General features: G+C 39.8%; 1 protein-coding gene across 2 annotated transcripts in view; it reads left to right on the plus strand.

Moving 5' to 3' along the window:
- Nucleotides 1-4,966: 4,966 nt before the first annotated feature.
- The window catches only part of LOC142151821 (ras and EF-hand domain-containing protein-like), a 35,653-nt gene continuing 16,648 nt past the window's right edge, over nucleotides 4,967-23,971 (plus strand). Inside the window, exons 1-6 of one of the 2 annotated variants that reach the window (XM_075207843.1) lie at nucleotides 4,967-5,988; nucleotides 15,899-16,054; nucleotides 16,861-16,951; nucleotides 18,534-18,629; nucleotides 21,760-21,837; nucleotides 23,749-23,864. In XM_075207843.1, the coding sequence (XP_075063944.1) occupies nucleotides 5,675-5,988; nucleotides 15,899-16,054; nucleotides 16,861-16,951; nucleotides 18,534-18,629; nucleotides 21,760-21,837; nucleotides 23,749-23,864 (851 nt within the window). In that variant the 5' untranslated portion in view covers nucleotides 4,967-5,674. Of the gene's footprint in view, nucleotides 5,989-11,568; nucleotides 11,768-15,898; nucleotides 16,055-16,860; nucleotides 16,952-18,533; nucleotides 18,630-21,759; nucleotides 21,838-23,748; nucleotides 23,865-23,971 lie in introns of those variants that run through there. The other variant, XM_075207844.1, reaches the window with a different exon arrangement.

The raw sequence follows: 23,971 nt of genomic DNA on the forward strand, positions 1-23,971 counted from the left end.
GAGATGTGGATATGTGATTGAATTTCAGAGAACTGAGGAAAAGTTGCAGAGGTGGATAGATGATTAAGGTGCCCCCAGAAGTTTTAATACAACTGGAGTGCGGATAATTTTTGTATTTTATATAACTGTACAAAGATTTATTTTTTTAATAATTTGGCTAACTTACTAGTGTTATAACTAATTAACTTTTCATTCATACATTCAAAATTCCTTTTCTTAATAATTGGCCACAATCTGGCAAGAGCACCACAATTTTTTTTTTATTTCATGATGTTAGGATTCCTTGTGCATTCACGAGGCAGCAACAGAAGTAAGAAACCAAGGGGTAAATGTATTAATCTCCGGATTCTTGAACTCCCGCGAGTTTGGCGTCTTCAGTGCTTAAATTTAAAGCGGCGCTGCCTTGTAAAGGGAAAGTTCCCTTTACAAGGCACCGCCGCTTTAAATTTAAGCGCTGAAGACGCCAAACTCGCGGGAGTTCAAGAATCCGGAGATTAATACATTTACCCCCAAATGTCTTTATTCAGGCAAAATATAGGACAATGATTCTGTTTTGAGAATATGCAGATTTCGGAAAAGCAAGATTAACAGGTATACTCCAAACACAGTTATGAACAGGTGATTAATGGCAGGAAATGTCCACAGAAATAACAGGTTCCAGTGAATGCAAATACAGTTTAAATGCAGGAATAAGAATGGGGAGTTACCCAATGCCAGGATGCAAGAGTCTGTCCAGGGAAACAAACAGAGGAGTAGAGTCCAATGACCGGGCAGAGGTCTGAGCAACACAAGTATAAGCAAAGTCCAGAAGTTTAGCTGAAGGTCAGGGCAACAGGCAAACGAGCAGGGTCCAGGAATCAAGCCGAGGGTCACAACAGAAGATCAAGCAGTAATGGAGCAAATGCGGGAACAGGGCAACAGCACCCAGGAATAAATGGATGAACTGCCCTGAGCACAAGTTGAGGCAGCCATTTGAAGCAGTGAGACAGGTGCAGTTCTAATTAGGCATCATGCAAGCAGATTAACTCCTTCAGGCATGTACAAGAGTTCAGGAACAGAACAGCAGCACCTCTGGTCGTATGAGGTACTGCTGCTAGATACAAAGAACAGGCAGAGTTGTAACACATAATAGTTATTTTAATCAATAACTATCCCCCGCAGTTTGTTGAGCATTACATGGCAAAGTCCTGATTGGCTTTTTCATATTGTTTGGGGTTTATCACTCTAGGTTAAGATAAAAATCAAGACCTTATAGAGATTTTCCAAAGATAAAAAATTATATTGTCAAAAGCCTTTCAGTTTACTTTGCCAATTGTTCTAGGCCCAATGTCTAATTAGATAAAATGTGATATACTATATGAGGAGTGTATTTTAATACTTTTTCTTTAATTGCTATTTCCACTCAAAACTTAAACAAATAATGTTTGAGTGGAATATTCTAAAATAGAATATTACCTGTCGTCCGGTATTCTTGAGCTCTGGCAGGAACCCTCATATCTCCAGAAGGATATAAATACATTAGAGACTGTACAAAGAAGGTCAACTAAAATGGTGCATGGCCTACATCAAAGCAGAGAAGGGAAAGGGGGGACGTGATAGAAACTTTCAAATATATCAAGAGTTTTAACAAGATGCAGAGTGCCGCTATGGACACTATCACTTGTTGGGTGCGCTATAGCAGGATATGGGAGGTCAAGATCAGATCTACCCTTCTACTTACAGTATTAGATGAAGCGTGTAACCTGGGTTCAATAGCGGCTTGTATGCCAGCTACCATAAGATATATATTGTACATAGATATGACAATGGAGGTGAACAGTAAATTAGGTGAATGAAAGGTAGTCAATGCAGATACCAGAATGATCACTTAATAGGAGCCTAACAAGATGCAGGATGTTGGTTGCTGTGAATCCTCCTTGCCAATGAAGAAGCACTTAGGACAGTGTTGGATAACCTGTGACACTCCAGGCGTTGTGAAACTACAAGTCCCAGCATGCTTTGCCAATATATAGCAGCTTATTGCTGGACGGGTATGCTGGGACTTGTAGTTTCACAATGTTAGGCTCTTACCCGCTGAAGCTCCGATGCGCCGCACTTCCGGGTAGTCCCGGCAACGATCACATGACCCAGGGGCGGGGAATTCAAATTTCTATTTCAGCCTGCTCTGACACACTATCTGTGTCAGAGCAACGTGTTCTCAGTGTCTGGCTTCCTCTCCTCGTGCTTCCTTCCCCTGTGTCCTCCTGTGTGCTTTGCCTGCTTGTTTCCTGTGCACCGACCCGGCTATTGTTCCCTGGCTATTCTCAAGTCTCATCCCTGGCACTGCTGACTGGACTGATTCCTGTGTACCGACCCGGCTATTGTTCCCTGGCTATTCCCAAGTCTCATCCCTGGCACTGCTGACCAGATTGATTCCTATGTACCGACTCGGCTATTGTTCTCTGGCTATTCTCAAGTCTCATCCCTGGCACTGCTGATCGGATTGATTCCTGTGTACCGACGCGGCTATATTCTCCAGGATATCACGGTTAGTGAGTTTCTTGCTGCTAACACCTTGTTGCGCTATTTTACCCTGCCTGTTCATCTCATAGAGCTCTATCCTTACGTCAGTAGGCTAACCTGGGGGCCGCGACCTGCGGTTCTCCGGCAGCAAAAACCATCCTGCCTGTTCTTGGAGAAGACCAGGGGGGCCGTTAGACTCCGCACCCTGGGAAGGCCAGCACTAATACTGATTAAGGTAACTCCTGGAATTGTAACACAACACCTGGAGTGTCACAGGTTAGCTAACACTAATTTAGGAGGTAACAGGAGAAAGGCAAGATGACCTTGTACAATTCAACATTAAAGAAAGAAGTAGCAGCATCACTCCCGTATGCATTTTGTCATGTAACTTCAACAGAGGTATGTGCTGCTATTAAAGGTGATGGTTTATATAATATGCCCTTGATGGCTATTGCTGGATAAATATAATATAAAATAGGTAAAGGCATTTTTAATATTAATGTATATAAGCTTAGGTGTACACTCCACTTAGGACTGTGGAAGACCATCAACATCCTGCATCTTGATAGGCTATTATTAAGTGTTCTTTCCAGTAGGTACATTAGCTGTAATTCATTTACCTAATTTACTGTTGGGTTCTCCGTTGCTCATCCTTATATACTGAAAAAACACCTGGGAAGCAATGTGACTTAGGAAGGATGTACCCTCTCCATATAAAATTTTAACAGATCCTGATTTGCTCGCCCAAGCTGTATTATTTGCGGGTGGTTAAGGGCAAATGCAAATAGCCCATGATGATAATGATGACGGTCACCAGCAATAGAGAACCGCTTGTGATTTGCTGTTTGCGAATGTTCCGCTGACAGGTGCTTTCTTTGTTGCACGTACATACATTATGCTTTTGTGTACGTTTTTCACATACGTGAGATGGAAGTTGGTTCTCCTGTATCAGAGGGGTTTTTGATATGTTATTGCTGCCTAATAGTGAATATGTATTTTGCAAACCAAACTATGGTTTTAAACAGGGGCGTAAGTGTATGTGACATATGCCTGACATAAACTGGGTGCAGAAGTTACTTGTGCAGACCTACACGTATTAGCAGCTTTGCATATGCCCACAATTGCATCATTTTTACTGAGTTTACATCAGTCCCTCTATGTTTGCCAGTTTTTCTCTATATAAAACCATACTTGCCTACTCTCCCTGAATTTCCGGGAGGCTCAAGAATTTCTGGGAGTCCTCCCGGAAGAGTAGGCACCCTACCAGATCTAGACAGAGGTGGGGTTTAATGACTTGTGTCATCAAGCCACACCCCCACTATGCAATGCATGGTGCTAACTTCTTCATTACATAGCAGGGGGCAGGGCCACTGTACTGCGTTGGGGTCACCACACCGCCACCTGCACTAGCCACCTCCAGGGCCGGATTAAGGGAATGGAGGCCCCTGGGCTAAGGGGCCCTCCATTCCCCGCGAGGCCCCCAATGTGAGCCGTCCGCCGCCCCCCCACCCCCCGCGAGGACCCCCCCAAGCACTTACCTGTCAGTGCAGTCCTCCGTCCCGGCGCGCTGTAAGCTCCTTACTGAGGAGATCTCGCGAGAGTTCATGAACTCTCGCGAGATATCCTCAGTAAGCAGACTACAGCGCGCCGGGACGGAGGACTGCACTGACAGTATTTAGCAGCATCGATCGGGCCGGGGGCGCCCCCGCCCCCGACCGATCAATAATGCTGCTGAGGAGTTTGAAGGGCCCCTGGATGCCCGAGGCCCCTGGGCTATAGCCCAGTTAGACCTCGGGTTAATCCGGCCCTGGCCACCTCACCTTCCTTTCCCTCCGGGATCTCCTGCAGGGGGGGTTATAAAAGTTTTCAAGTATGTATAAGGCCCATTAAATAAACATATAATTGTTTCAATACACTACTCAAATAAAGCCCTATTTGATTGGGGGGAAAGTAAAATAATAAACTTTATATTGTTAGGCCAACAAATAAAACAAAGGGGAAAAAAACATTTTTTATCATAACAAAACACGATGCATTCATTATAAAAACTGCTAAATCAGTCTGGTCAGCTGCTGTAGCATGGTTGTCAAACATGAAAAAAAATCATTTTACTAATACACAACAGGGAAATGTTATCTGATCTCAGTGATACTGGCACATCTCCAAAATGAGAAAATTGATCGGGTCATAAAGGGAAGGAAAATGTACAGACGTGAATAAGTAAGAACAAGTTAGTCTATCGTGTAGAATACATTAGAATATTATAATAAAACAAAAGAATTCTAAATTTTTTACCCCTAAAGATCAGGTGTAGCACCAAATATGTGGTTGTTCCAGAAACGCTATTTCTTAAGAGATCAGACAGGTACAAGCTGAGGATAAAGTAATGTTTAAGTGGCAGATAGAGGCAAGGAGGAGCTCAGGGAGGAGGGACTGGTGTGTTTAGGTGAGGGCTGCTATGTGCCGCAGGACACCGTGAGGTGAATGGGTGGAGCTGCAGGGATGGGATGAAGGAATTGAGTGAAGCAGTCCAGGAAGGTAGAAGAAAGAGACAGTCACGGCGCCAGGAGACGTTACTTCCAAATCCCCATTCCCCCATCATCATCATCATCATCATCATGTCCTGGGAACAGAGAAACTCTTATCTGGAAACTTACTTTACTCGGAGCCTATCATAATGTCTTCTTTTAGGACAAGCAACGTAGAGGAATTCTCATCCACATCATGTGTTAGTATTTGGAAACAACATTATTGGCTGAAACGCATTTGATTTAAATAAACGTGGGACAATATACGGATGTTCTCTGTCAATCCCGTTAGTACATCCTGTTCCGTACAGTGCAGTCATTGGGATTGAAGAAACTTTTGGAACTACCTATAATATCATGATACTAGTACATACTACAACAGCTGTCCGCACAGTGACAGCGCAGGGTTATTAATCTCTGCATATTAATCTCTATATCTATCTCATTACTGGGGTTTCTTTTAGGGGGGGTCTCACTGGATTGATTTAGCCAGAGGAGCGCTGGATATCCAGCATCAATGTCCCATTGGCCCAGGTGGCGAAGACCCTGCCAGGATCGTTGTTTGCGGAGGTTGTAATCTAGTGACATTATTCAGACGTGTGGGGTGGTCCCGGCTCATTCCCGGACCTCTGTCCTGATCTCTGATGGGGTCTGCACATGATCTCTCCCGGCTCCAGGGCTTGTTCGCCGCCTGTGATGTGAATGGCTCCGGACTGGTGGAGCTGGAGGACTTCGCCGCTGTGTGCAGAGATCTGGGAGTGCAGCCCAGGCTGGTCCGGCCTCTGTTTCGCCGGCTGGATGTTGACCAGGACGGAATCATCAACTTCGTGGACTTCTCTGCTCGGTTCGAAGAGGTGTCCGAAGCCCTCAACCTGTCTACTTTCCACCCCCCGGAACCGCCCCCTGCCTGGCTGGAGGTGGAGGGTAGACTGGGGGGAGAGACTCAGCACCTGACCAGGTACAAGTATTCATAAAGGTGGCTTTACCCCCTTTCACACGGGGTCACCAGGGCCATCTTAACATTATGGGCCCCCGGGCAAAGCAGTGCACCGGGCCCCCTAGATATAGATATAGAGATGTATACAGATACAAATATAGATATAGAGATATAGATAGATAGATGTACTTGCTCATTGACCCTTGAAGGTTTTTTTTTGCATATTATTTACTTTTGCAGGATTATTTATTCTCATTAAGAGCCGTGCCTATGGGGCCCCCTTGCCCGTGGGACCCCCCGGGCAGCTGCCCATCGTGCCCAATGGAAAAGATGGCCCTGGGGGTCACATACCTCCCACCTGCCCCTCTTTGGATCTGTACGGATAAACTCTTGTAATGATTCATTTTCATAAGTATTAGTTTGGTGTTTTAATATAACATTCACACTGTACCTTTTCGGTGATCTGTATTGTTTGTTGGTGGCTGTGTTGTAAATTCAGTTTCTGTGAACAAGTATGGGAAAGGCCACCGATGTGTGTGCTTGTGTACAAACACCATAGTTGCCATCTCTCCCTAATTGCCATGGACAGTCCCAGGTTATAACATGTCATTCTTTGTCAATACTTTCCAACGCACATTGAAATGTCTCTTGTAATTCTTGCTACCTGTTAAGTTAACATATATTTAGATGTACAGTAGTTACAATGCTTGAATCTGCATCATGATCAAATACAGGTTACATAACCCAATGAACGTTGTAACACTCCAAGGACCACAGAGAGAGTACCGCAGAGCTGTGCTTTAATGAACCATCTTGGCAGCAAAGTGCCCCTGAAAATTATTTTAAAATGTTGGAAGTTACACAAAAAAAATAAGCATTTTTTAGAATCCTGTCTAAGGGATTGTTTACACTAGTGTTTGTTTTTACATTTCGGTACATTGTGTGTTTAATTTAAAACGCATAGATGGAGTCCACAGTCATAGGCATCTTTGATACCTAAAGGCAGTGGTCGAAATGGGGGTGTATACAGTGGTATGCCATACTGCCGCTTCACCTACTGCTTTGGTTGTAAAACTCTCACATTACATTTACTTTCATTCCTATTACATTTTCCATACCACGACTTCTAAATTTTCGCTTCAGCCACAGACTATAGCAATAAACAAGTTCTGGTTGGAAAACCCAGTACATTTTAAATAGAAGGAAAATATGAAATGTTGCGATTTCTTCCATTTGGTTTATTTTCTTTTTGCTGCTGTCTGTGTATACAAAACAGATTTAACTGAATAAATGTAATTTATGCCCCTATATTATACATGGCATGAGCACATCTACTTTTAGGGTATGGAGGCACTGTTGATTTACTTGGGTTATGTGTTCCAACCTCCAGTCTTGCGGACTGTCCTCCCCAAAGCTTGTGGGGTTTATCAGAAGGACACCTCACTTCTGTCAGTGACGGAACCCATGCGGCTGCTATTGGGCCTGACGATACACCAGAGGCTCTGAGGGCCTGCACATACTCAGAAGAGAAGAGAGGTGGCCCCTCCCAAGTTTTGCGTCTTGCATTTTGTGCATTTATTGACATGAACAATTAGACATCAGCAGTCGTTTTTCAGTCGTGTTGGCTACCTGGCTCCTGAGAACAGCACTGGTTTCAAGGATACCTTAAGGACTTGTTCACACAAGTATTTTACCATCCACTTTATGGGTCCATGCAATCATAACCATTTACTTAATGCATTTGGAAAAATAAATTAATCGCTTGCTGCACATATACAATAAAACACATGTTGTCATAGGGAGTCCTAAATTTATGGACCATGACATTGAAGTTAAAGCTTTACTATGGCAAAAAATGTGACCATCTCCTAAAAATGCTACACCATTGGAATTTTGTATAGATGCCACAGAGATTGTCTCTTTCAAGAAGGCTGTTTGACTAAGCAGATGACGTAAGTCAATATTTACTATAAGGGCATTGTCTGCTTATGTATTCACAGGAACTATCTCTTGAGCTCTATTGTATATTTGAAACTCTTTACTCTCCAAGCTTATTTTTTTTATTTTACCCAAGTAATTTCAGTCAGAAAGTCAGCGGTAAATGCCAGAGCAGACCAATATCTGCTGGATGAAGTAGAGCAGGGTAGCATTCCATGGAAACCCATAAAGGCTGCTGACATCTAATTGGAATCTATTTTATGTCAATTGGGGTAGATGTTAAATCTGGTTGGATGATAACTACAGTTTACTCTCTATGCAATCATCGGATCTCTCTAATGATCCCCATTGGATCACACGTGCATGTCCAAAACTGGACTGGACAAAACCTATGTGTGACCATGTAATTCTTACTTCCAACCAATGGTTGAAGTGGAAATTTAGAAGTGGTGGTATGAGAAATGTAATGGGAATGTAAGTGAATGGAATGTGATAGCTTCACAATGAAGGCAGTAGGAGAAGTGAAGGTATGGCATACCGCCGTATACTCCCCCCCTCTTCGAGCACTGCTTCCAACCATGATCCTTTGCACTTTTGCCCATTTATTTCCCAGTTGTACCAACCTGAGTAGAATTTACATTTATTTTAAATGTGGTTTTTTTTAACATCAGTCGCAAGAACATAAGAAAAATGGGAGCAAAGCAATATATCCTGGGGTGAAATGGTCTGATAGAGAGGCATGTTATAATTTGGATCCCTTCACAAGCCCCACATATCGCTTCTGTCTGCAGCAGGTTTCGTAAATTGCTGTGTCCGTTCACATCTGCACAAGCAGGAATGTATTTAAGTATGTTTTGTTGATATGTTCAGTTTAATTGGGAATTGGAGATGGGCAACATACCCAGTGGCTTTACAAGTCACTCTTGGACTAATACCTTAGGTAGGACACACCTTATCTTTTCAAAGAATGTCGGATGGGAGAACGTTGCATTATATATACATCCTCTGTCACTGTATGTTTTATACATTTGTGTGACAAAATTTGCAATCCAGTCTGCACAGTAACCAGTAGGCCAGACGCCCGGTAATGGGTTACTGTTAAGACCATATTAAGCATTGGGCACAGTATTTCTGCGTTATAAGTGGATATGTATTAAGCAAGCATAGAGCAACCTATGTCACTTATTTTTGTTTTCTGTCACGGACTAAGAAAATGAACCAAAGGAATGAGGAAAAAACAGGTTGATAAATGTTTTAACTGATTGTGAGGAGGTGTACCTTGTATGTACTCGCTATGTGTTTATGTTTAATTAGTATTTTGTGTGATTGGTAATGCTATCTGTCTGGCCCTGCAGAGTTTGTGGCCCCTTACAAAGAAACGATGATGATGAAGGCACCTTAGGATTTGTACCTAAAGACTCCGGCAATGCTGTTAGGCTGGGTGATTGCCACATATGTTATATTAGAATTAGGGCATAACATGGGAAATTACTCGTCGGTATGGAGAAAAATGAATTTCTTGAGCATCCCATGGCATTTGAACCAGCAGTTGTCTTCTATTCATATAAGTCTTTTTTTTTTTTATTTTACTCATTGTGTAACGAGAACTGCCCCACAGACAATTCTAATAACAACTTTTTGAGATTTTTAATTGTGTGACTTTGTTGTGACCAAGGTTTTGTGTCCTTGGTTTGGAATTGTAAAGTACAGTCAGATTACTGAAACTAGTGAGCTCTATATTTGACCAGTTAACATGATTGTTGACAAGTAGTCATACAGCCTATTCTTAATTACAATAAGGAGCTTTTCTTCTTTTAAAAAGTGGCATAATAATAGTACTGATTATTTCCTGTGTCCTAAGCTGCTAAACAGCCACTTCTGCTCTGTCCAGCGTTGTACTTGACAAGAAATACAACTATCATTTTTAACAATGCTTAAATGAATATCACTTTCAGGGTACTGTAGTTGGTATTACTGTTTTAAGAGTATTTTTTTTCATGATCAAAATCAGTGCAGTATATTACCATTTGTATATACTACAAAACCGTTTGACCTTGCTATTGGTGAAAGATCTTTGCATCAGTGCCCAAGAGAACATTATTTATCACTTATTTGTAGAAGTGTCACGTTGCTGATGGACAGCATTCATTTTGCTCTCGTCTGTTTTGCCAAATGCATTTTCCTGTTTTCAAGTTTTACCTGTAAAACTTCTCATGTGGCTGGTTCACTATGATTGCAGTTATATTAAATTTCAGTTATATCAGTACAATGGAATGCAGGTAAAATATGTGACAGACAGATATGCATAATACATTTGTGTTGTGTTTAATGGAAAACAAACTAAAATTACAAGATTAAAAACTTCAATTATGAACATTTCTGTAGGCGAGTACAGAGGCGTTTTAATCTGTGGGTAATTGGACTGGAAAATGCTATTTAATTAGCCCTGTGTTTACATATTGGATTCTGTAAAGCTGGCTACACACAACCAAAATGGCCAGAACCTGCACCTAAATTGATTGTTTGAACCATAAAAATATAATTGGATTTTACCGCTCATAATTGTAAACCAGGTGGACGTATGATCTGCATCAGTGCGTGAGGTCAACGACCAAGCTGAAAGGTTTCCCATTAATCTGCAATCCAAGTCTTTGGTCTGATGACTGAGATAATAGATTCATGGTGCTTGGTATCTGGATTAATGGTGTCGGACATGGCACAAACACAAAAGCTACTAATTTTGTTATAATTACAATCCAGTGCTGCTTTAAACAAACATTTTAATGAAAAATATATAATGGTGTATAGATTTCTTGCTGAATTAAACACTGGTTTCTGGCATTCAAAAGCTATTGCTTGGTTAAAGCAAGACTGGAAATTTTGTGACTCTTTGACTTTGAGAACACTGTTCCTTTAGATACTATGGGCCATTAATATTTTCTGGCAAATTACGCAATAGGGGAGAGCATATTGGTATTAAAATACATATAAATAAGATTCTCTGTGCAGAATAACCCACAATCTTGCGGTTAACTGAACATTTTCTACATAAAATGAAAATAACCTAGCTATCTCTGAAGCCATTTGCTAATATGTATTCCATGGTGTAATTAAGTGTAAAGGGTAGATTTATCACACTTACTAAAAAAGGAAATGTGAAAGTGTTGCTCATAGCAACCAATCATATTCTAGCTACCATTTATGTACAAAGTGACAGCTAGAATCTGATTGGTTGCTCTGGGCAACACCTCCACTTTTCATTTTAGGTTTGATGAATCAATCCCTAAGATGGCTCAAAGTAACCTGAATTCCTCTTGACATAACTACGGCTATATGTGTATCTATAACATACCAGGGGGTCGCTTAGACCATATTTTATCTGACTTCATAAAACTGTCTGCATAATCTAAAACTATATATGTTATCCACGTTTCTGACATTATCCATGAGAGGTAAGTATGGAAGATGACATTTACAATGGCTGAGCTTTCTGTGATAGAGCTTGTTTGGCTAAATGCCTATAAGGCTGAGTCATTGGTCACTGAGTCACTGCTATACTTCTCCACCTAGACTGCAAATATTCAGAGAGATGTCATTGAAGGTATTTCTGACTGTGTTGGAGCAGTGTAAAACTCGACTTAGGAGTTACACCTGTTTAAAGAAGATAAAAGGACAGTACCATCGCCCACATTCCTCACCATCCCAGTCTCAACCTGCTGACAGTCATTTGTTTTTACTGTGTTGATACAGCTCATAATCCTGCTTTATTGCGCTTCCATTAAGAAAAGAAGCTACATGCCGTTGTTGGCAATTAGCACTTAACACAAATTTAATAACATCAGGTTTTTGTTTCCCACACAAGGTATGTATGAATATAATTTATTTGCAGTTGTATGTACATGTCTATTACTTTTCTGTAGACTATAGAAAATGTTGTACATTTCTATGTTAAGGTCAGTTAAAACAATTATGTTTGCTAACAAATGGTGATCCCTGTATCTGAAAACCTTCATGTGTATAGGTTTTGCGCCTCCATTTCCAGACAAATTCATATTTTTGCGATGTGTGTTCCTCTGGGAATAATCTTTTGCCGCATCTGACCCCCAAATTAAGTAACCTATACATCCCATGCATGCCTGCTTTTTGGACCTCCACCCCCCCTTCCCCTTATTGCAAGTCATGATGCGAATCATGTCGATGTTATCCCACCCTCTGTACAAGAAAGGAAGATGGGATTTGGGAGAGTAACCTACTCTTCAATGAATCCCCAACGTTGGGGAGTATTCAAGTATGATATGTCTCCTAAGATTTACCTCAGAATTAATAAGCTAGTTCGCCGGATTTTATAAAGCTGATTACCCACTAATTTATAAGGCCCCTTCCCCAATGGGGTTATAAAAACATGTTCAGAAATCAGGTTTTTTGAAGGGCAGTGAGTAAGGGGCCTAAGAGAGCCAAATGTGTGCTCCGGGCACTAGACATTTGTGGGCCCCATTGCAAGATTTTGTAAGGGCCTCATGTACCATCCAGTTGGGGGCTTTGACAGGGAAGGCTCCCCCACCCTCATGCTGTGGGTCCCATAGCAGCTGCACCCCTTGTCAAAATGTGTATACGTTCTACAAAACTTGACCCCATGTCACGGTCTTGGAAAAAATGTATAAATTCTTTGTGAAAATCAAGATGGATCTGAAGCTGGCGTACATTATCAGAATTGAAGAAATCCAATGCTGTCAGCTCTGCTCCGAAGAGCAGAGCTGGACAGCGCATGTGTGGAGGGATCATATGATCCCTCCCTGTCACTCAGCGCTCTCTCTCTGCAACTATCGTTGCAGAGACAGAGAGGGGATCTTTGTGCGCATGTCCAGTTCTTGGAACTGGACATGCGCAATTGAAGAAATGAAAAGAACGAGGAGGAGACCCGGAGACAGCGCTTCCGAAGAGGGGGGTAAGTATGTTTTTTTACATCACAAAAACAGCAGTTTTTCGGAACTGCTGTTTCTGTGCAGGGTTGTACATAAATGTGAGAAATAGTTCAATCCTTATCATTGCGATAAGGATTGAAAACTACTTTTCACTTTATGTGAATATTGATAAATGTGCCTCTAAATCTCTTCGGAATATGTTCAGGTTTTTTTTACATGTACATATATGGTACAGACCATGCAGATTAAAAGATACAATGGTAATCATAAATCAATCTTTCATGTCTTTATATAATCAGCAGATCACAAGACCATTTAATAATAAGTCATAATCAAATGACTATCAAACAAAACAAATTATCATAACCTTTAACTTTATCTTATACATCATTGCACAATATATTTAATACATTATATAGTATAGTAAAATAGCAGTATCAGCAATTAGGTCATGTCAGAGTTTTTAATGATTGGTAAGCTATATTTTATTAACTCCTTATCATTTTACTAAGCATTAGTTTATTCAACTTCCAATACATATTTATCATCCATATTATTCCACTCTCTGTTGCTAACTAGCAACATACTACTTACTATTGCACAAATCATGTGATAAACTAATTTCTATGGTGGAATAAGGATACAGACAACACAGGAAAAAAGGCGGGTGCAATCATAACAGGATAATCGCTAATACTCTCTCTCTGTATCAGATATTAGGAAGCCCTACAATTTAGAAAGGATCACAAGTGCAAATATTCCTTTAATATATAACATTTGGATGCTTGACTTTTCATAAAAAAAAATAAAAAAAAATTATTTTTCTTACAACTGCTGTAAAATCAAAACATCTGAATTTCCTTGTCTCATCATTTCCTAACATTGATTATTGACACCTCCCATCATAACAAAATTGAGTCCGACATAATTCTCCTCTTTCTTAATCAGCTCTCTTACTCGTGAATAGCAAAGGTGCAAACTTAAAACCTATGTAGGTAATACCAATAATCACCAATGCTATGACAACATACGGAATAAGTCCTGCTACCATTCTTGACAATCCTTTTCCTAACCACCCAAACGGGTCCCATCCAAAACCCTTCATCTTGTCTTGTAACTCTTGCACCTTCTCATGTATTTTTCACTCATTATCCTTTATGTATGTACAACATTCCTATTTCAATTATTGCACAACTCCCTCTGCTGCCAGAATTTGATCCAGTGCTATTCTATTTTGCAATGCCGTCCATTTCTGTGTCACAACTGCTATTATCAGAATTACACCTATTCTCATGAATCTTATGCATTGTCTGATTCTTAACCAATGTCCCATTTTTGGCTACTGTGTACCACTGACATTCACTGCTTCCAAAATATGTGGGGAACTTCACCATAACTATAGACCCAAAACAGTCTGTCTAACCCAATCCTGACCCTGGCTACGACTTTGGGCTCTCTTTTTAATTTTTCCTATCATAAACTTACTAATTCTTGCGGAATCCTCTAATTTTACACAGAAAACCTGGAGAATCACTCCTTGCAATCACAGTAAGTGCTGGAGATTGTATGCTAGCTTCCCTTGATATCTTTCTCCTGGGTGTACCTTTATTGTCTCTACAATGTTCAACTAGTGTGGTGTTCGTGAAAGCAGCACATATCCAATCCAAATTAGGTCATTTAGCGCATCTAGTTATTTTAAAGTGCAAACCCCTTAATGTTCATTGACATATGGATATTCTCTACTCTGCATGGAGAGCTTGTTTCTGAATTAATGTCATTAACCGGTCATTAATTAATATGACTTTGATCTTCTATATTGTTTAGTAAAATTAAATATCCAAATCTCCCTCGTGGACAATGTATCATGGAAAATGAAAGAATATTTTCTTTGCAATATGGAAACAGAATATATATTGTTTTGGAAGCAAAATCTGTGTTTGTTGACACGTTCTCTCTTTTAAAGTACGAATCATAACAATCTACCAATTGTTATTAATACATTAGCAATTGATCCCAAACCTTGTGAATTATTATTATTATTATTATTATTATTATTATTATTGTATTTGAATTTGGGAAAGTGTCCTAATAACTAGCATGCAAATTTAGTTGTGTCTGTGAATGGGAAATGCACAATAACCAACTATATAATTCAGTGGAGATTAAAATATATAGATCCAGATATCGGTAATCGGATGTGTCTATAGAACATCAGCCCAATATTCACTTGAAAATTACATGATGTATGCATTTTCTAGAGATTTTTTATTTATTTTTTTAATATAAATTCTTTGAATTTTTAAAGATATTTATTTATTTTTACATACAAAACACAATATAAACTTACCAATGCACAGTGACTATCCACGATGCAGTGCACACAGGTCTGGGATTCAAAGTCTCTCCTGAGTGCTGGTTCAGGGCAGCCCTCCAGGGAAAACAGGATTTCCTGTTACTTTAGCTATTAGCAGCCCCCCCATACTCTCGTTACCTATCATCACTCACTTTCTCTGCTGTGTTATGCTCTTCCCCTCCTGGCCCCTGCATTGTGATGCCTAAGCAATCCCTCCTATAGGTACAGTGTGTGAGAAGATTGTATTTTGGCAGATTAATCTGGCAGTGACGTGGGTAATTTTTATATAACAGGCAGGGGAGCTTGTAGTTATGAGTATTTAGGGAATAAAGGGGCTCCATAAAGTGAGTAATTATTCATGGAGTCACTTTTTCCAGCTATAACTTTCATTTTGCTGGTTCACCACCCTATCTCTCTGCCCACTCCTTGCAAACATTGCACATTAATTTATAATTGGTAAATTTGGGGTGGCGCCATAATTGGTTACCCTTTATTTGGTGCTGTGAGTTTCTACAAGGGCAATTTCTACCATTGTATTAGTGACCGATTCAGAGATGTAGTAAGTTCCTTAAACACCCCTGCCAATGGATATATAATTTTCTATAGTATAATTTTTTGTTTTACATTAAGAGTGTCACAAGAGTTCTTTTATAGGTTTAAAAGGCTACATTGGCGTACATCTCTATTAACCTTACCTATCCACATGTTTGCATTGTAGTGAGACCAGAGAACATCTTTTGAACTTCTACCAAGAAGTCCAGGGGGTCTCTGTGCCCGGACTCCTTGAACAATATGAGAAATTGATGGAGAACATGTCCTATGACTTTCGTGCTCAACGGCTTAACATTGAAAAGTTGGAATCCGTCCTGAAAAGGTTTGTGCTGGGAAACCTGTATAGATGAAGTCATCCACTGGGGCTGAGATCAAGATCTAAGGGTTTTCCACTTCTATTTCCTGCTGAGTAACCATGGCAATGAGAGAGAAGGTGGGGGGCACCTGACGTTAGGAGATGTGTCTGCAGTTAGGGACATTATGCAGCTCAGCATGAAAGCAGGACATGAGGGCAGACTTTTCACGTGGCCTTTTAATCTTACTTTCAGTTGCTCAGCCCCATCAATAATTTGTAAGTAATTTCAGTGTTTTGGGTTTTTTCTTTAACATTTTCCATTTTGACATGACTTGTGCATTCCGCTCTAGTGTATAAGGCTATGGGGATATCGTTATCATTTAATCAAGTAACTCTATAGAAACTGTGAGCTGATTTGGACCATAAAAGCACATATTCTGTGATTGGTTCTATTGGCGTGTTGTGTAAGATCTTTGTGCCTGAACTAGAGAAGCAAAGTGACAAGCTGTCCTTTCATCCGTGAAGTAATCAAGGAGGAAACGGGAGGACGTGTATTATGATACCTTTTAAGTTGTTAAATGCTTTCATAATGTTGAAATCTATTCCTTTATTTGTCTGGATCTACCTACACTTTGGTTTATTTCAGTGAACCAAAATGATTGAAAGATTTTACTAGTTTGTACCTGGTTGAACCTCATAGAAATAATGTTTTTCTTTGCACTTTGTATTCAAACATGCACATCACCCCTCCTTTATTTATGTAGTACATTACTGTAACATGATTCTCTGATGCTAAACTCACATCATGTAACATCAGTTTCTGTATCTACTAGGACTGAGGAGACAACATCCATGCAGATGGCAGAGTTGGAAGAAGATTTGCAGCATCATTTGGTGAAAATGGAAGGCAAAATTCGTGATGAGGTAAGATATTAACCTACAGGATGGAATCGTGTGACTGACATATATGGGTTGTGTGATGTTTTCATGTGACTGGCTTGACAATGTCACATGATCTGTTTAGAGAGCAAGTAGTCCTATATAGAGTGTAAGCTCTTGTGGGCAGGGTCCTCTCTACCTATTGTCCCATGTCTGTCTACTGTCTGACTCCCTTGTACGTCCTGTCATGTATTTTGCTGCACTCTGTGTGAGTCCCCATAGCATTACTCACTCATCTATGCTACTTATGTGTATTACCTCATATATTTGTTACTTGCTTCATATCCGGCGCTACAGAATCTGTGGCACCTTATTAATAAGTAATAATATTGAAGATATAAAATATACATCTCTCTGAGCTGTATAATATAACTGAATAAACTGAGCCTGCATTATAAACCTGAGAAGATTTTGAATTCACACTTGACTAAGTATCTATTTGTACCATACCTTATCCTGAAATCAGACCTGCTAAAATCTGAAAATACTTTCATCTGGGTCTCTTGCAGTGAAAACTGCTTTTTAACACCATTCTCTATGTATGGGAAATGTATATGTGTTATTTTATTTGCCCTTTAATTTAATTATGTTTCCTGCAGTTTAATAAGATGGGATTCTCTATGTTCTCAAACAGATAACTGTTGCTGTTACTTTGATTTTGTACACAATGCTCAACTGCTCCATACACCCTCCTATGTAGGGTAAGCATAGGAACATACATTATGCCACCAGTTTCTGATTGTTATCTCATCATTGTCACTGTTCATTTGTAAGATGCCACAAATCGGTGCACCAGGTCACACCACTAATCACAGGATTAATAATTCATGTTAAGGACAGTTTCATACAAGTATCTGTGCTCCCTTAACAGCAATTTTCCCCAACCCCCAGTTGCAGTCAGGTAGGGAATTCACTCGCCTTAGGATTGCTGCTACAACGGTTTCACATTCTGGGCCCTCCCATTGTCTGTGGGCTGGAGATATTGAGGGCAATTCAAATGGTTGTAAAAGTTGGCTGTGAAATGAATGTGGCATCTGATTGGATGTGGGCATCATCTATTCATAAATCGGGGACATATACTGGAGTGGAGTTCTCCACTCAAAATGGATAGGTCACATCTGTTCGTTAAAGATTCCATTTTAAGTTGCTAAACAAAATAATTTCATCCAGAGACAAACTAGGATAGAATGAAGTAATTTATTGCTGCCATTACCTATAAGAACATAGACTGTGGAATGGCTAATTTTAGGTTAATTAGTGTGATTCATTATAATGGTAAATTTGCATACTCCCCAGGGGAATGTTGACAGAATTAATAATGTGAATTTAAATAGCACAATGCCAACGTTTTGAGTTTGGCATAACTCCTGTTGCAATGATAATTGTTCATGTATTACTGTCACATGTGTAACATCCTGATTACTAACAGGAGATAGTGGTGAAATACAACACTAAAACAAAAAGGACAGAAGTTTTGGCATGTCGGCACCTGCTAAAGTGCCGAAACCAATGTGTGTGTATGCACTTGTATCCAACCTATATTTGGAATATCCACGTCTTGTCACAGGAACAGCAGAGACTTGAAGCTGCTATTCAGGAGTTGCAAAGAAGACATGAGACTGAGATAACAGACTTGCAGGCCAGGATTGACAGGATAGCAAAGGTATAACTTCCATTTTTATCCTTTTATTTTTATTGTTTTATTCTTACTAGTGTCTTTGTGTTAGTTTAACATTGTGCTTTCTCTAGTTGGTCAAGGGCAGCACTGATGTCATATCAGTGTTTTACAGTGCTGCTTTCTTTCACTTGTCAGCATTCCACATTTGTACCATGGTTACCATTGAATATAGGGTGTCAATAGTGTAGTACATTGCAGGGAAGAAGTGTTACTCAAGAAGTACACAATAAACTAATGGGAGGAGAAGAAACTAAATATTGAACCTATAGCTTAAAAGCCTTTCAATATGTGGTGCTTGAGTCAAATGGTGGCAGAACCCAACTGAGATTTAATTGCTACCAATTCATTTTGTAATCTGTTGTACTTGGTGAGAGACTTGAAGCTTGCTGAAGACGTTATATACACATCTACAACACACTCTCTAGTACTAGCTATGTAATCTCCAAATACCACATAGCAATAGAATTATTACTAAAATCAACAGGTTTAACTCTGTCAGAAACGCAGTGATTTTATGTGAGGGTTCTCATTTGTAAATGTGTGTTCTTTTCACAGATTCAATTAGTTTGTGTATTTTATTTATTTTAACAAGTTGTGATTATGAAATAAATCTAACAATTAGTTGCAACTTTCAATTAAACAAGGCCTCTTAGGAAGAGTGACACTTCCATTGTCCCATGCAAACAAATCCGTGTCCTTTCCACTATTCTGGATTGTCTTTGTGCTGTTGCAGGTCGCACGGTCTCCTTACTATTTTGAATCTGTGTTTGTACATTCTCACATCTTTTTCATGGTGTGAACTGTATGCCACAAATCTGACACTTTCAGCAAATCTATTTTTAGGAAAATTACTGGTTTATCCTGAAAAGCAAATGCTCATTTAGCCAAATTAAATTTGCCTACTGTAGTGTTAACTATGTATTCAATCACACATTGCTTACATTGTCCCAGCCATGTTGAAATGTACACATACATAGTGTTACTGGATTGTACTCCTTACCTTGGTTGCAAGGTAAAAGGAAGTCATTTGGAAGGTTATAAAGGGAAAAAAAGGTAAGGCTCTATTTACCCAGAATCCTTGGCTGTACTGTAAATGGTATAATTATGTGGTTGGACGGGTTTTTCACTTGTGTGAGTGAATAAAAATTCTTCTCAGTGTGTTCATCTCTACAAACTTTACCCTGGATTTCAAGACTCTTAAGCTGCTTTAAAGTTTCAAAACTGTTTAACAAAATGTAAGTCAGGAAACCTGATTTTCACGAAGACGCTCCCAGCTTCAGTGACTTTACTGTATGAGGGAACACACGATTCCAGCCCGCAGTCTCTCTGTACCTATCACACAGGTTATAGACCTACTGAATCGCCCCCACACAGCGCTCTCACACCCCCACACACTTCAGGTTTCCCACCACCTCTTGAATACGGGCAATAGGACCCCAATATACTGTCCCACACTGGCACACAAGGCTTCTGGCTACCCACAGGCTAGCAAAGCCCACCCCAGCAATCAAAGGGTTAACTCTTCACACCTACAGACTGTTACACAAATGTAAATGTAAGCACACACTAGACCTGTTAGGTTAACTTGGTTGAGCTATATTCTTCTTAACATGTTAATGGATTTGTTAGAGTATCAAGGACGCCACTTAATATACAAAAGTACAGGGCAGTCAAATATAAAAAAAAACAATTCATAAACAATTGACATAACGTACACAAGCAAAAACAGTTTAAAATAAAAGGGGTTACATTCAGAGTATAACTTACATGAGTTATATAATCTGTGCCATTGGGAAATTGGCTAGGAAGATTGACAGCTTATCAATGTGGATTGATTTTCACAAAAGACTGACAATTTGTTGTTACTGGTCTCAGTTTTTTAAAGACACTTTCACACCTGTCCCCACCTCCTGGGGCTTGTGGTCTGTGACACTTTTCAGTCACCATTTGCATGTTGTCTGATTTACTACCTAATTCTACTATGTGACCTAATTTTTCTGTGGAGCGTCACACAGACCCAATTCTATTATTAATAGATCCCCTATGAATTTGTCTGTCTTTTGATAATAAACAGGCCTAGATACAGTGTATTAGTAGAGCTTATACTCATTTCCTCAACTTCCCTGTGTGGTAGAATTCTTAATTTGACATATGTGGTTGATCTCTACTTTTATTGATTTTAAGTGGCATATTTTAAAACTAAATTCTATTTGTCTATATAACATATATAGCCAAGTCAGCACATGGTCTCTTTGAGCCAGACACCATGCTGAGGGGTTCCTTAAAGTCTATTCAGGTATCAAAACTCCTTAGGCCAGGATATATCTCAACGCAGGGGCCTTTGAAGCTGCCACAGGTGACACTGCTATCTTTTAACACCGGGATGTGCAGAGTCACCAAATACATACACAGCAGACTTTCTGATGTCACATTTTACACTTTAGTAGCTCAATCTATCGATTGGATTCATTTGATATACTATATTTACACTGTGGAATGATTTAGGCCTTATTCCCCACAATTATGTGATGGGTTAACCCTTGTAAATAACTGTAAGTTCTCTGTGTTCACGACACTGATCAATGTTGACTTTATTGTAGACATATTATAAGTAGCCAGATATACTTTACTAGGAGGTCGTGTAATGCATTATTGTTGCATTGTGTCTCCACCTTATTTACAAGCTGAGTATCAGGGTTGGTTTTTAAAGTGAATTATTTTAATTATCTCTGATCATTTTTCCCTGCTGCAGTATGTGTTACTCAGAATATGCCTTTGTAGTACGTTACGTTTGATTATTACACCACAGTTTATTAATGTAGGATCCAGCTCACCCAGTAGAAATAGACTGTGGAAATGCAATGTGGACATTATTGCTATTGAATTCCATTTTTCATTACATTTTATTTTAAAATCTTGTGGTGTTGATGAGGTAATCTTACAAACATGCACAGACATCCATATTAACATTTCTTAGATAGCAGCCAGGCAAACGCACACTTTATGGTCTGTGAAAATATATCATTTTCTCAGCATACTAATCAGAATTGTTTACACTTTGAATTTTGGAATCTTCTTAAATACCTACCATTTTGTTTTGTTTTTTACCCTGAAGCACAAAGATGAGCGGAAGGCCCAGGAGACCAAAGAGGAAAGCACTAAACTGAAAAACCAAATATTTGACCTATCTCAGGTAATTGTTTGAAAAGATATTTGTAGTGATTTGGCTGATAGAATGACTGTCTATGCTGAGTCAACAATATTACCAAATGTGAATTATATCACTGATGCACAAGTGGGGTCCCAGAATCTGTTTTTTTGAGTTCCCAGGGTGGTGGTGCAGTGACTTATGGATTCCCAGGGCGGTGGCTCAGTGACTTGTGGGTTCCCAGGGAGGTGGTGCAGTGACCTGTGGGTTCCCAGGGCGGTGGCGCAGTGACCTGTGGGTTCCCAGGGCGGTGGCGCAGTGACCTGTGGGTTCCCAGGGCGGTGGCGCACATCTGAGCTAGCCAGATTTGGTCTTCAGTTCCACCAATCTGGAGAGGGGGGTGTCTAAAAATAGATTTATTTTTAGGTGTAGATATAGTTGTCTGTGATGTGCTTTATTACCGTTACTATGGTAAAAAGTGACGTAGATTTTTGCTTGCACTTCTATGGGGCACGATCAGAAATCAGCATTGCGTCTGTCAGAAAATATCCGCTTGAGGTGGCTCGTGGCTGTTCGAGGCACCTTGCGTGGATATTTTCTGAATTGAATCTGCCTGTAAAAGTTAAAACATTTTTACATATTATTGGATTTAAAAAAAAAAATGCTTTTTCCTTAGTATGTAATGATTTTGGTGTGTTGTTGCCATCCTGAGAAGACGATGGATAATAGAACCGATATTGTGGCAGTTTAAATAACATGCTAAATGGGATCCCTACAGCCACTAGGGTTATATCCAGCGATAACAATGCTGTGTCTGGTGCTAATCCTTGGACAAGACAATAACAAGACCACCTCTAACACCCCCCCCCCCCCCCAGCTCTTAGATAAATCGGCCTTTTGGTATCGAAAAGTAATTGACTGGCCTTACATCACTAATACATTTAGGTTCAAAGTTTAACAGGAATCCTTGAATGATAAATTAGGTTTTAATTTTCAAGGCTCCACTAATGACGTACCACTGCCTGCATGCTACCTACTATATAATGTATTGTAGTAGTTTCCTTGTTCCTCTTTGTAAATACTTTGTGCTAGGACACAATATGTTTTGTTTGCATGGGTGTCTATATCCGTTGTGTATCCTTTAGGCACATAAGACAATTTATATATTTGTGTACCAAACATCAGCATTGTTTTTAGCCCTCAAACTCAGCCCCAGAATATTTATTCAAGATAGGGAAGTTCCACCACTTTGCATTGTGCCGTACTCGGCACATGTGTGCAGGGCTCTTTCTGTACCAAGTACTGTGCATGCATACTCAGGGTACAAGTCCTGGCAGCGGCATGGCTGTGTGTCATTCCTGTGGCCAGCTGTCAGGACGTGGTGGAATTAATGCAGTGCAGCTGTTTGTTATGACTAAGTATCGCAGCTGTGTCTTGTGGCCTGTACTGTGTGAGGCAGGCTCCCTTTGTTTAAACGGTACACGTTTCAATACTGTGTATTATTTACTTTTGGAGTCACACTCTGAACTCGTGAAAGGATATGTCTGAAGCTACTTACAGAACATACATTTCTGTAAATACCGCCTATGATTTTTCAAGATTTGTTTAACTTCATTATGTGGTTTGGATATTGGCCAGAGTGGTGAAAAAAAAGGACGCAATACACACATTCAACAGAAACAAACATACAACTAAAAGTAATATACACTTTAATACTCCGCAGTGCCATTTTTTTCTATTTTGATATAATGTTTGCTGTAAGATAGTATTTTGAACATGGCTTCAACTTTACAACGCCAGTTCCCAATAACAGACTCCAGAGCATTGTAAAATCGTCATGTCTATCATCTTTGTAGATCTAGTAGCAATTATCTATGTCCTTATTTAGAATTCAGGTTGGATTCTGAGACCATTGGTTTCTGCGTATTTTATTCCATCACTTTCTTTGTTTTGAAGGAAAATGAACACTTGAAACAAAACATGTTAGACACACAAACCAGCATTTCACTACTACAGACTGAATTGGACAAGTTGAAGAATGACTATGTCGATCAACAAATGCACCATACAAGGTGAGGGAGTGAATGGGAATTTCCTAAACTGTTCATTGTTTGCAGCCGATGATACCACGTAACTACAGACACCAGGGGGTTAACTGCTGAGAGAGCAAATGTGTAGT

The sequence above is a fragment of the Mixophyes fleayi genome, chromosome 4, assembly GCF_038048845.1.
Source record: "Mixophyes fleayi isolate aMixFle1 chromosome 4, aMixFle1.hap1, whole genome shotgun sequence".
NCBI lineage: Eukaryota > Metazoa > Chordata > Amphibia > Anura > Limnodynastidae > Mixophyes > Mixophyes fleayi.